The sequence below is a fragment of the Drosophila obscura genome, unplaced genomic scaffold (genome assembly GCF_018151105.1).
Source record: "Drosophila obscura isolate BZ-5 IFL unplaced genomic scaffold, ASM1815110v1 contig_36, whole genome shotgun sequence".
In the NCBI taxonomy this organism is placed as follows: domain Eukaryota; kingdom Metazoa; phylum Arthropoda; class Insecta; order Diptera; family Drosophilidae; genus Drosophila; species Drosophila obscura.
In genome coordinates this window covers 1859134-1872600 of record NW_024542824.1, presented here as the reverse complement: position 1 = coordinate 1872600, position 13467 = coordinate 1859134, and the positions used below count along the sequence as shown (strand labels likewise).

At 51.5% G+C, this 13467-nt stretch overlaps 2 protein-coding genes across 2 annotated transcripts; one reads left to right on the top strand and one right to left on the bottom strand.

Annotated features, from left to right (window-relative positions):
- Positions 1-2838: 2838 nt before the first annotated feature.
- On the bottom strand, positions 2839-5079 carry LOC111079463 (cleft lip and palate transmembrane protein 1 homolog). Its single transcript, XM_022374645.2, has 2 exons — positions 4936-5079; positions 2839-4864 (listed from the first exon to the last, which is right to left on the bottom strand). Exons 1-2 carry the CDS (start codon positions 4975-4977, stop codon positions 2942-2944), a joined length of 1965 nt encoding a protein of 654 aa, XP_022230337.2. The 5' UTR covers positions 4978-5079; the 3' UTR covers positions 2839-2941.
- A 259-nt stretch (positions 5080-5338) lies between these two features.
- On the top strand, positions 5339-6318 carry LOC111079483 (ubiquitin-60S ribosomal protein L40). Its single transcript, XM_022374677.2, has 2 exons — positions 5339-5441; positions 5713-6318. The coding sequence occupies exon 2, from the start codon at positions 5726-5728 to the stop codon at positions 6110-6112; it is 387 nt and encodes a 128-aa protein (XP_022230369.1). The 5' UTR covers positions 5339-5441; positions 5713-5725; the 3' UTR covers positions 6113-6318.
- The last annotated feature ends 7149 nt before the right edge of the window (positions 6319-13467 follow it).

Below are 13467 nucleotides of genomic sequence, written 5' to 3'. Positions count from 1 at the left end.
TCGATTCGCTCTCGCTGTGCCTTGGACTCTGGGGGCGCAGACGGAGCCGGAGCCAGAGCCAGAGCCGCCCCTCCGACTTAGGCCATAATGCAGCCCCGCAGTGGTGCATACCCATAGCCAGTCCGACAAGATTCAATAGCCACCGGCGACCCATACACAACAACAATAAAAATTACTTGCCTGCTCTGCAGTGTACATAGAGTGTGTGTGGTGGGGTGTGGGGATGGGATGCTTCACTTGCTCCTGTTGTTGTTTCTGTTGTAGTTGTAGTTGTTTTCGTTATTGTGCTCAGTCGTGCTCACTCGGTCCCACTCCGACTCCGACTCCGATTCCGACTCCACCACATTCAACTCCACCAAGGAGCTGCTGCCATCCAAAGTTGGCCGGGAGGGGGAGAAGGAAACGAAAACGATGATGACGATGACGACGAAGGCCTGCTTCCAGGTCGGGTTTGGTTTGCTTTAGGAATAAGAAATTCTTCTGTTTCTTCGGCTCTCTCTCTCTCTCTCTCTCTCTCTCTCTCTCTCTATACAACAACACCGAACACTCACTCCCTCTCTGGGGTCTCTCCTAGTCTCTTTCTCGCCATCGCTCTCTTTGTTGCGGGCACTTTTTATTTGGTTACTTCCCTGGATCGGCGGACCGACCCGACCGTCTTGGGCAGCGCCGTAGAATTTTGTTTAGCATAGAAACTGGTTTCAAATTAAAATTATCGCTGGTCATTTTTCTTATGGTTAGTTGTCGTTTACTTTGCTGCTGTTGTTGTTGCTGCTGCTGGTGCCTCATTTTTTTTCGATGCTGGAATTTCGGTGTTTGGTGTTTGGGACCTGCGTTTTACTTCCCTTTACCGGGGCTGGACTGCTGCTGGGGCTGGTAGTGTGAACTAGCTCTGCTCTCTCGCCGTCCCGTCCATGTGATGCGTGTGTCGGCCACTGGGCGCCCTGGAGTATGTATGTATGTACATATGTATGCATGTATGTACATATGTATGAAGGAGTCAGAGAGTATGAAGGCTGACAATGAGTCTCTGTCTGGGGCTGGCTCGGATCTTGCCTGCAGACTGACGGGACGGTGGTTGGTGGTTGTCTTTGGTCGGATGTCGCTGGATCTGGCTGGCCATCTTTATTCTTATTAGGTTCGAAATTCGAATCTGGGACTGGTGAAATTCCAGGAATTCCTGATGGCACTTAAAACCTAAGCGAGCCCTCGGTTCTATATTGATTGTAATCTGTGTGGAACAGCCAAAGGTACCGTAGAGTGCAGAGGGAATAGGGTTGGGTTGGGTTGCATCCGAAAATCCCACACATACTTCAGGTACGTACGTATGTACCATGTGCACTCTGCCTAGACCACATTGAATTGCATGGAGAGTGTGCAGCATGTGAGCATGGGGCAACTGGGCGAGCGCGCGCTCTCAGGGAACGAACTGAAAACGAAGCAAACCGCAGCCAAGTCCCGCGACTCGCTGGCTGCCTCGTAAAACTGTCACTTAATGTAGTAAAAAGAGCATAACAAGAGTTTTGTCCGATTTTATTTCTTTATGAATGTCGTCGTCGTCGCTGCCGAAATGCCAGCCACGGACCGCGCCAAGCTGGGATGGGAGCAACAGCAACAGCAAACGGCAAACGGCCACAGCAGCCGCAACAGAGCAACAGAGGCAGCCCGGTCTGGTCGCATTCTTATCTTTTGAGAAATATTACAAAAACACGCAAAGCCCAGCACCAAATGAAACTCCAACTCCAAGTCCCAAGTCCTGGCCAGGCAGCAGCCCAGTGATGCGCCGCGGCCGCTGCTGCTCTGCTTCTGCTGCAGGCTGCGATTGGAGCCAAGTCCACGCTCGAGACCCAAGAGCAGTCAGAAAGGTAAACCAATAAAAATAGCTGAGCCTACGACGCGACACATTGCTGTTGTTGCCAGTAGAGAATTCGCGGATTCTCCTCCTCTCCCTCCTCCTACCGTGCTTATCGCTGCTCTTCGTTCCACTTCCACTTCCAGCGGCAGCCAGGCCTATAGTGTGGGCGATGGCCCCAACACAATGCCCAAGTCGACAACAAGTCCACTGCCGCGTCGTTGTCGTACGTGTGACTCGATCATTTGTAGCCCAGGAGCAGCATAATATTTGCAGTGGGATGCATCCAAGCACTCATTATATGAACATTTATATAAATATAAGAATTGGAGAGAAGGTTTTTAGATATTTAACCTTTTTTTTTGTTAATTTCATTACACATATTTCCTCTGCGAAATTACCTCCTCTGTGTTGTGGTTCACGTGTTCTTTTGAATTGTTGAAATTTACCCGGGTACGTGTTCAGTGCTGTAAATTGTGGAAGAGCCAGTGTTGCAAAGTGGACGCATATTAGCAAACAGCTGAGCCAATGTTTTCATGACGGTTACTTATCCATACATATGTACATATGCATAACAAATAAAGAATATTCGTATCAATACACATATATACAACATTCCTAGTATATACACGTGTATATTAACAGATGTTCAATTCCCTTTTCCTCAGGCATGGGGTGATGTTCCCTCGAGCCAAGCATGATCCATCCGACTTTATCTAGCAGTTTTGGCGGGTGTGTGGCCACATCATCGCTTGACGAGATTAGATAAGATGCAGTGGATTCGTCTTTATCTCACACTTAATTTATTTGATCATCCAACGCTGGGAAGAAGCGTGGTCTCGAAACACAAACACGTTAACACAAATACGTACATACACATACAATTTAGCCCTAGGGAGTGGATTGGTGTGGTGTGGAGGAGTGTAGCGAGGGATAGGAGAATATTTTGACTATATGTATACTGAAAACTGATTTGATTACCATACATATTTAGAGTATAATGTAGATATTAGATATAATATGTAATGCCTTTGAAATTTCCTAATGCATATACTGGCTACTGGCTCGTACATGTGGCCAACATGGCTCTATCTAGTCCTGCTTCTTTTGTGCGGCTGTCTTTTTGGTCGTGGGGGCCGCCGCCTCGATGGCCGCCCCATTCGCATTCGCCTGCCCCTCCAACGGCAGGGGCTTTGGCTTGGCGCCAGCTGCTCCTGCTGCGGCCTCCTCCTCCATCTCGCCGGAGAAGCCGAATTCGTTGACTCGCTTGAGGTCGACGCGGTACTGCCAGCGCTGGTAGAGGAACACAAAGAAGATGATGTCGTCGCGGAAGCAGCCTAATCGGTACATGGTGGGCATCTTGATCACAAACGCGAAGATGTCGTCGATGAATGTGTTGAGGAATTTGTAGGTCATCATGCGCCACGGCATGTGGGCGACCGACTTCATCTTGTAGTTGATGAACAGCTGCGGCGTCATCAGGATGAATCCGAACGTCAGCAGGTAGCTGTAGAGCATGTTCAGCACAAAGGAGTACCAGCCCTTGTGCTCGTTGTAGATCAGCGAGTAGATGAAGTAGCACACCAGCAGGGGGAAGCAGGCCCAGCCCAGATACTTGAAGGCCAGCCTGTCGTACTCCTTGGTGGAGCTCTCAGAGTAGGAGCCCTTGTCGTTGAAGCTGATCCGGGGGAACACGCCCAGGATCTTTTCCTCATGGTTGTAGTTGATGTCGACCACCTTGTGGATCTTCCACACCTCGATGCCCAGGCCCACGAAGCAGGATATGCGTATCATGAAGTTCGTCTCATTGTCCAGCACGTACAGCAGTATGATGAGCGACTGGAAGACGGCGAAGAACACGGAGCGGACGGACAGGCCCTCCAGCGACTTTCGGTTGTTCCAGAACTGAATGTCGTTCTTGAAGGCGAGCAGCTCGAACACCGAGTGCAGTATGGAGACGGCCACAGTGATGCCGAGCAGATAGATGTTCGTGTCGAGCAGGGTCTCCTTGAGCGAGTCCTGGTCCTCGTCGGTCTCCTCCACCGCACCAGCTGCCATAATGTCGCCCAGCATGTTGCCAGCCCATTTGTTCTTCATCTGCTTGGCGGCATACAGCTGCCACTTGAACATGCCGAGCGGCTGGAAGGTCAGGTGCAGCTCCAGCTCGGGAGTGGTCTGGTTTATGGGTAAATATTCACGCTGCAGATTCCAGTAGTCATTGACAAACAGAATGGGCAAATAGGTCTTACCGCCATCCACAAACTTGACATACTCGTCCAGTGGCGGCGGCACCGATCCCTGGGCCCAGTTCGTCTGGTCCACCACGAGGTTGACCGTCAGATTGGGATGCCAGTGGGACACGATCTGGTCCTTGAGATTCGCGTGCTTCAGCTCGTGCTCCAGCTTCTCCTTCTCGCTGGCCAGCAGGTTGTAGTTACGATTCACGCGCAGCTTCTTGAACTTGTTCAGCTGGTGCTGCTGGTGGCCCATGTGACCGCTCCGGGCATAGTTCGCCGATTTGGGGTCCGGGCTCTCGCCGCTCCTCGTCACAAAGGCGTGCAGGTAGACGCTGCCGTTGTTCATTAAATGCTGACTGGCCCTAATTTTCAGGTTGTGGCTGTAGATGCCGTCCCTGGAGGGGCCCGAGCTCCAGTCCCCATACGTGAGATCCTCCTGCAGCCACAGCAGATTCGCCTTCTGCTGGAAGTTCACAACGTCCGGTTCCTCCGACAGCCAGACGTGCAAATCGAAATCTGTTCCGTTCTCAAAAAAGTTCCACGCGGTTATTTTTGGACCCGCTGCGGCCACGCTCTTGTCTTCGCCGGCATTCGTCGTCGGCTTTCGGAAGAACGAGCTGACAAAGTAGATGATCAGGGCTCGCAGGATCAGCGACTTGGTCATCGCAAAGAAGGACTCCATGCGAGAGGGCTGATTTTGGGGTGGCTGTGGCTGCGGTTCTTGACCTTCAGCACCCGCATTGTTGGCCAGCTCAGCGTTCCCATTCCCAGCAGCCACCTAAAAAATGGGGGCATTGAAATGTCTTTAGCACGGCTGATGCAATCGAAGAAGGCCTTGATTTAGCTTACCGCGCTCTCAGCCGCAGGCTGTTCATCACCCGCAGTCGACATGTTGTGTACTTTAAACGTTATCCACGTTTTTCTCTCAGGGTTTTTCTTTTTACACAACGTTCTTTATAAATTGCAATTAGCGCCCAGTGTGACCGTGGTCGCCAAAATATACCTGCTAATTTTCGAAATATACCGTAATATACCAAAAATATATACCTACGACAAAATATACCAAAAAGTATATAGTATATATTAGCTGACAAAGAAACGATTGTACTAAAGAGCTTGCAAATTCTATACACATTGTGTTACCTGATTCAAATGTTTATTTTTAATTATTTAAATGTCAAATGTTGTCCCAACACTCCCACTAATGCATCGTTTCATACCGCATATCGCACAAAAGTATCGATTTCATTCGCAGCTACCCTGCCTGCTTATATCGATGTATTGACATATCAATGTAGTCACACCCCTAATTTTCCTTTTCTTTTGAAATAGCATTTGGTTGCACGTTTTTCTGGGTAAGTTTCTGAAATAATGTGAAAATAATTGGCAAACAGCGAAAGTGTTACAAAAACATACTGCCCATGGGCGAGCCATGTGTTTGTGCACCGAAAACTGGTGGCATCGAGGCGGTTTGCCCGGAATAGAACGCCAACAAGACCGCCCACTTGGCAGCAGGTCGGACCTAACCTCGAAGCCGCCACACAAACGAAACATGTCAGAAAATGTGACGCTTTCGTGAAATTAAACTAGTGCGAACTGAACTAATTGCGACTTTTGTGCTTGCAGCAACGATCCGAAAATGCAAATTTTTGTGAAAACTCTCACTGGCAAGACCATCACCTTGGAGGTCGAGCCCTCTGACACCATCGAGAATGTCAAGGCTAAGATCCAGGACAAGGAGGGCATTCCCCCAGATCAGCAGCGTCTGATCTTCGCCGGCAAGCAGCTGGAGGATGGCCGCACTCTGTCCGACTACAACATCCAGAAGGAGTCGACCCTGCACTTGGTGCTCCGCCTGCGTGGTGGTATCATCGAGCCCTCGCTGCGCATCTTGGCCCAGAAGTACAACTGCGACAAGATGATCTGCCGCAAGTGCTACGCCCGTCTGCACCCCCGTGCCACCAATTGCCGCAAGAAGAAGTGCGGACACACCAACAACCTGCGCCCCAAGAAGAAGTTGAAGTAGACGCTGTCCCTGCCACCCGGCTGTGCCTGCTGCTGCAGCAGCAGCATCTACTCTGCCCCAACACCATCCATGGCGGCAACAACAACATCTAATCCAATGGTTAACAATCTAAGTAAATATATGGACATTTTGTAAAACGGTCAGCCCAAGCTACGATTCACTGAGAAATGTATTTGCCTGTATATTTGCTACAAGGCGCACCGCAACCACCCCATCCCATGTGTATCTGTTGTTGTGTCTTGTTATGATCTGTAAGCCAGTCTGCAACCCGTTTTGAGTCACAACTGGAGCTACTGGTACTGGAACTCTTATACTGCGTCTCTCTCCCTCGCTCTGGATGACACTCGAGCTTCGAGCCTGGCAAGCCTGTTTTCTGTTTATGTTTCTGTTTGGGTTCTTGCCATGCCAACTGTCGATGCGATTGAGCAGCAGCTGGTTTCAGCTTACATCCAGGAAGCGGCGGGATGGCGACCGCAGTAATTGATATGCCATTTTCCAGCGACCTTTGCTGCCTGTTGCGAGCTGCGGCCGAGATGTGGTTAGCCAAAGGGAAAGGGGTCCGCGTCGCGTCTGTGGATCGTCATGGATCGATGGAGCAGACCTACTTGGGCACGACGACTGCTGCGAGTACAGTTAATTGGTTGCATTGGATCTGGACTCTGCACTGGACTCTGCAAGAACTGGCACTTGTCCCGCACCAAGATGGCAAACGGCTTCCGCTGAGCGAACAGGTTATGATGCCATACCCATCCATCCATGCTGGTCGAGATTCCCCCCACTGCTCTTGGACCCCCACCCCACCCAGGCAGAGCTTATTTTATGAATCTCTTAATAACCCAGTGGGTGACTGCGGCAGAGCTGTGGAATGGCATGGCCCCCCCGGGGGGGCCGGCGCTACCTGGTGACGGCCCAAAGGGTTCGCGCCTCCGTGCGAAAAGTCCTGATAAACAAAACCTGATAACACAAACGGAGAAAAGCAGCTGCAAGAAGGACCAGGACACAGGACGGCGGCCAGCAGCCAGGCACAAATTGCGGTCAACATTAATTAAAAAGTACAGAGTGGGCCACCCAAGCCAGATGCCCTGCCCCACCCTTGTGGCTGGTACCGCGCGAATGATGAAACAACGGATTCACAGCAATGCAAAATGTTGATGGCCGCCGCTTACCTACACCTCCGGCTGTGTGCGGGGCACTGGAAAGGTGGAAAATGCGAACACCAGCCAGCCCTACCGTGCGGCTGTGTACTGTGGTCCATGGAGGACCGACCTTCGCCAACTGCCTGCAGTAACTACGCAAAGCTCCGATCTCGGAGCTGCCACTGTGTGCGGGCCACGTTCTCTGCGTGCTCCCTCCGAGCATGTCCCCCCCGCATGTCCCTCATGCTCTCATATAATATAAAAAGGTGTTGTGTGCGGGCGTGGGGCGTGGGGAAAAGTATTTTAAAAATTAAGGCACTGCTCCAGGACAGGTGGCCGCTTATTTATGGGTCCCGGGTCCTGGCTCCTGGCTCCTGTCTTCGTTTTTAATTTTTGCAACGCACGAGAGTGGGAGGGGCAGCAAGCAGCTACCGCACCGCAGCCTCCGCACCACGTCGCCGTTTCGGGCTTTGTCTTTTGGGCTTACTTCAGGCGGCGCCTCCGCCTCTGCCATCTTGGGGGACTTTTATGGCCTGGTCGCAGTTTACATAACAGATGTGACCAGAATAATTAAGAGTGCGCTTCGTGGTCGCTGCGAAGGATGGGATGGTGAGTGCCTTCGATTCCTCGATCCGGGTCCGATGCCCGATGCGGGCCTCCCGAGTGACCCAAATATCCCCGCTCCCCTTTCCGCACAACTCCGCTCGAGGACATCCACTTGGATGGCTTCTTCTCTGGTCACTCGCCGGCTGACACTCTTAACGTTTTGGGCGTTTCTCTTTTGGGCGGGCTGGGCTCGGCTGGGCTGGGCTGGGGGGACGGGCGTTTGAAGCGCATTAATATTGCAAACGGAGTCCGTTCCTCGTCCCTCCCCCCTCACCGAGCACCGTTCTTCTTTACGACGAAAAGTGCTCATTGAAAATTGAACGAGTTTCCTTTTGCGCCACTTCCACTTTGCGGATTTCTCGTTTCCATATGGTGCGGCAGGACAGGACAGGGCGCGGCTCGGCACGGCACGGCACGGCAGGGCACAGATGGGAGGATTGCGTGAGTTATGGCCGCCGCTTATGCAACAAAGTCAACTCCTGATTGCCTGGATGTTCGAATGGATAGTTTCTGAATATTGCGGCTCCGGCAGCAGTGTCGAAAAAAGTCGAAAAAAAAAAAACGAAAAAAGTAATTCTCCTTTCGCTCTCCCAAAACCAAGCCAAACCAAACCAAACGGAGGAGCACTGCAGTAAGTTGCTCTAAAATATGCACTCCGCGGCCTTCGAATTGGAGTGGCATGGGGAATGGGGCATGGGGCATGGAGGTGTCCCTCTGTGTATATGGCGGCATGAAAGTTGTTTGGCTCCTGGGGGCTCACTGAGCGAGAAAAAAGCGGATTTTTCAATCGGCAAGAAGAATTTTCAATTTGAAATAAATTTCCAGCTCGACTGGGAGGGCCCCGGTCCTGTCCCGCCTTATCCGTGCGTCTCCATCTTTTGGCCCGACTTTCTCTTCCTGCTTTTCTGGACTTTTCTCTCTGTGGACTCGCCGCCAAGTGTCCTTGCAGGGCGGGCAGAAGAAGCGAAAGAGGCGGAAACAGCCCCAAGATAAGCCAAACAGCCAAACGTTTATAAATTGGGCGCTAGTGTGGAATCCCAATGGTAATGATGTCGAAGCAGGCGGAGGCCGAGAACTGAGATGTCAGAAATACACACGCAGTGGCACAAGAGGGGCTGGATGGCCAATAAGGAAATATAAATTGCTCGAAAGGAGCACCGGGCGGCGCACGAATCCATTGGATACAAATACAAATACAAATGCGAGCAGAGCGGAGCAGAGCAGAGCGGAGCGGAGCATAGCGAGTATTGTGTAAGGCAGTGCGTGTAATTTAATATGCATAAATCGATACTTTTGCTTGGGGGTGCCCGCATCCGCATCCACATCCACATCCACATCCTCCCATTGCCCGCCCCCCATCCTCTACAGATATGTGAATGCGATTGGCTGTGTAGGCGCTCCTCTCGCGCTGTTCCTTCCTTCTGTTGTTTGTGTTCTATTTTGAGCGCAAAATTGTTATTTGTTTTTACGTATTCTCCGCTCACTCTCTACGGCCAGGACTACTGGCAACAGAGCAGGGGAGTGTGGTGTGGAGGAGGAGGGCTTTGCATATCTACAGTTTATGGGTTTCATACAGTTAACATTTTCCCATAGATAAGCACTTCTGGCACCGCCATGTGCTGTCTCTGCCCCCAGCGCCTGCTCCTGCTACTGCTCCTGGGTGTCGCTCTCCTCCGCTGTTGTTGTATCGCAAATAATTTGAAAAGTAATTTTATTCAATTTCAATTGTGTCCGTGGGGGGGGGTGGGTTGGGGGGGGGAGTGAATGGGGATGTGAATGTGAATGGGCGGAAGTGAATGGTCTCGATTTCATATGCCTCTCCGATACGAAACGATACGAGTACCGAGCGGAAGCTGGGGAGATGGGAGATGGGCAGGGAAGTAGGCAGATATACGGATAGGCGGATACACAGGCACAGGATAGGATGGACGGACAGGCAATCGGTTAGGCGACATATTGATTTCCTTGATAAATCGCAAATACTTAATAAAAATACACTCCAGTGATGGTGATGGTCTCCGCTACCCATCCTACCCATTCTACCCATCCGCCTTCCGGAAGGAGTTGCTCCAAGTGGAACCCAAATATATTCTCGGGGGGTGACGGGGACTCCCAAGGACTCCCATCTAATCGCGTTACAAAGGTTACTTTAAGCTTTGAGTCCTTGCCGCGGCCTGCGGGTTGGCTGCATGCAACGAGAGTCAACTCTGCGTTGCAGTCTGCTGGGACTAAGAAGACTAAGGGACTTCCCCTTCCCACCATTTCCACCCTTCCCACGCGTCTATTTGCATGGCGCACAATAACATTTCTATAACTATTCGAGAGTAAACAGAGCAGTCGACTACACAATCCAACGTGCCGGCGCGGAGGAGTCTGCTCCGTGCTTTGTCCTTCTCCTTCTGCTGCTCTTCCTGCAGCCCGCATCATCGACAGCCACAACTATTTTTCTTCCAGCTGAATTTTTGCTGCCGCTGCTGCTGCTGCTGCTGGTGCTGCTGCTGCCTTTGCCTTGACAGTCAGTGTGCTATGCGATTAACCAGACATCAATGGCTAAGGCCAAAACCGTAGCGTAGCCAAACTCAACTCAACTCAACTAGTAGCTGTGGCCTCCCCATGCCACTTGCCGCATGCCGCATGCCCCCCTTTCCATTGCTGTAACCATTGCCGATGCTGTTCCCTGGTGCTGCATCTCGGCAAACCACAAAGTTGGAAATTAGTTTGTTTTTCTGTCAAGGTGCCAGTGGAGCTACTTGGATTTTTGGCTTTGTTGGCTTACATTGCCAGTGGGCCCCAGTCCCGGTCCCGGTCTCAGTCCCAGTCCAATACCCCACCCCCCCGAACCACAGAGGAGTTCGTTCTCTTGCCACAATGCGGAGGTCTGAGCTTTAACTTCAGTCTTCGGTCTTCAGTCTGATATCTGGATTGTATCAGGCTGTGCTGTGTGGCATGGTGTCCTCAGAGATGGAAGCGCATTGATAATGTATTAATCCTTGCAGGACGTATGCAGGATGTGGCCACGAGTGTAACAGCAATTGCCCCAGATTGGTCGAAAAATGCGACTAAGAAGTATTCAATGACGGTTTTTGTATTTGCTTTGGCCCCCCCGCCCAATTCAAATCGATTCGATTCGATTTGTGGACATTCCGCCTGAACCTCTCCTGAGCATTGAATGAATGCCCGGTGCCCGGTGCCCGGTGCCCAGTGCCCAGTGCCTTATGCCAGCTCCAGCTCCAGCTCCGGCTCGTATGCAAATTGAGTTTGAGGACAATTGTCCTCAATTGGACGCGTTTAAGTTGTCAAAGCTTCACTCACAATGGGAATATGTGGATAGGGGGTCAAGGGTGCGAGAGCGATAAAAGGCATAACACAAATCAAATATTCTCGATTGTCTATCCATCCGGATTGTTGCTCTACCCACTCTCCACCCTCCACGCTGCTCCTTCCGTTCGGATCGAGTTCAGGCACTTTGCACAATTCCGAGTCATTAAAAATGCAAACGGCTTATTGGCCAGACAGACAGGCAGACAGACAGACACAAGTCCTTCCTCCCCACCCACCCACTTGTGTACCCCCTTCAGCCCCGTGTCCCAGCACACCACTTTCCCCCACATTCGGACTGTGCCAGCTGGAGCTGAACCAATGTGTGTGTGTGTGTGTGTGTGTCCAAAAGTTTACGGCAACTTTGCTGTTTTTCAAAAATATTGACACGCAAAGTTTGTGCAATCACCAAACAAATTACTTCATCAATTTTACAAAACAACAGAAATTTAAGATCTTTTAAAAGTTTTCTGCCAACCCAAGCAACGTGCCCATAAAAACACGGAAGAAGTGGCTCTGCCACTGCCTCTCTCTCGCACACTCGTACAAGCTGCAGTCGGCCACTGGCTGTCCTTCTCTCCTCCTCTGGCATCCGGACACACGCACACGCAGAGTCCGGACTACGGACTACGGACTACGGAGTTCTGCAGAGTTCAGCTCTGGATGGAGTGGAATGGTACGATGATGGCCAGCGGCTGACGCTGAGGCGGAGGCTGAGGCACAACAAAAGCCAGAAACAGAAAAGTTTGCAACAAATTGCTTATGCTCCCAAACATACAGAAATACATGGAGAGCAGTGGCCAGGCCAGGCCAGGCAAAGCCCTGCTGGAACTTGTTAATTTTGACCAGCTGTCCCAGCAGTAAACTGCCGCCTCCTCCCATTCGGCTACCCCAGTCCATAGGATCTGGTCTGGAACCAGGCGTTCGTTCAGTCTGGCCAGGCCACCGCCAATCGACCCACTCCCCTTCGGGTGAAGGATGAAGGTTGCAGGGATGCGGGAAGGGTTTGTTAGTAAAAATGCTACTTGTGCATAAATGAAATCCAAAAGATAGATGATACATGGATACAAGGATACATGGATACAAGGGTAGATTGGAGCCTCTAGGGCCTCTGGTCTGGTTAACCGGATCGCTTTGAGCTGCACTTCCTGGTCTGGTCTGGTCTGGTCTGGTCTGAGTGTCTGGGACTCTGTGCTTAGGCCGCCATGCACTTGCCCCAGTTACCAGCTACTCCTCGAGCAATAAAAGCGCATTCCGCATGTACGTTTCGCTCCGTTGGCGACGTCTTGGTCATAGAAAAGTTTGGCCTGGGCGGGAGCCTGGGCCCGAAACCGAAATAAAAATAACGGAGCATTCCTTCCCTCGGCCTGGCCGTAAAAAGTTCATTTGATGCTTTTGTTTCGGGGTTAGGCCGGGATCCCTGTTCCCCCTTCCCCGTTCGGCCGGAGACAGTTTTGACAGTACATTTCGTTGCTTGTACGTAACATGCTCTGCATATTGAATGTGAGCTCCTCCTGCCTCCCCGCTCCACGCTCACTACTCCCCCACTCGTTGTGTGTTCGGGCGGGGAGTCAGAGGCATTTTACAGAATTCGATTTTGACAAGTTGACTTCACTTATTTGCAAATTACTTGTGTACAAGCACAAGTACAACCTGCAGCACCCCCCACAACACTCCCACCAGACACCAGACACACTCACTCTCTCCCTCTCTCTCTCTCTCTCTCTGGGTCTCTCCTCGGGAAACCGCACGATGGGTCGTCTGGTCTTGTATGTTTATCGGAATGTAGTGTCATTAATTGCGTGATACTTTGCCCCCCCTCGGACTTTGCCTTCGATATGTTGTGCACGTGCTCATTGCCCTGTCCCTGTCCCTGGACCTACTGGACCAACTGGACAGACTGGACACACTGTCAACTGGCGAGTCGATGTCCGTGACAAGTGGCTCATTGATTTTTAGCACTTTGTGCCGAACTCTGACACTTACGGACAGCTGGACGGGACGGGACAGGACACGTTACGACAGGGCTGCAGTGGAGTGTAGGGCAGCCAGACAGACATTCAGACAGACAGACTGACGGGCAGGGCGGGGCAGGTCAGGCAATTGACGGTCAAGCGAACGGGTAATACGTGTCGTCCATGCTTACGCTGCTTACGGCCATGCATTATGAATTATTCATGCAATTATGCGCGATGTCCACCAATTTCCATATGCCGATGCGACGCCTCGCAGGGAGCTGTGGGCCACGCCACCCACCGCCCGTCGTGTGGTGGTGGCCGTCTTGCATGTGCAGAC

Excerpts from the sequence above, each read along its gene's own strand:
- LOC111079463 (XM_022374645.2), bottom strand. The coding sequence starts at position 4,977 with ATGTCGACTGCGGGTGATGAACAGCCTGCGGCTGAGAGCGCG. Across the intron at positions 4,865-4,935 it reads AGCCTGCGGCTGAGAGCGCG|GTGGCTGCTGGGAATGGGAA; the intron begins GTAAGCTAAATC and ends CCCATTTTTTAG.
- LOC111079483 (XM_022374677.2), top strand. The coding sequence starts at position 5,726 with ATGCAAATTTTTGTGAAAACTCTCACTGGCAAGACCATCACCTTGGAG.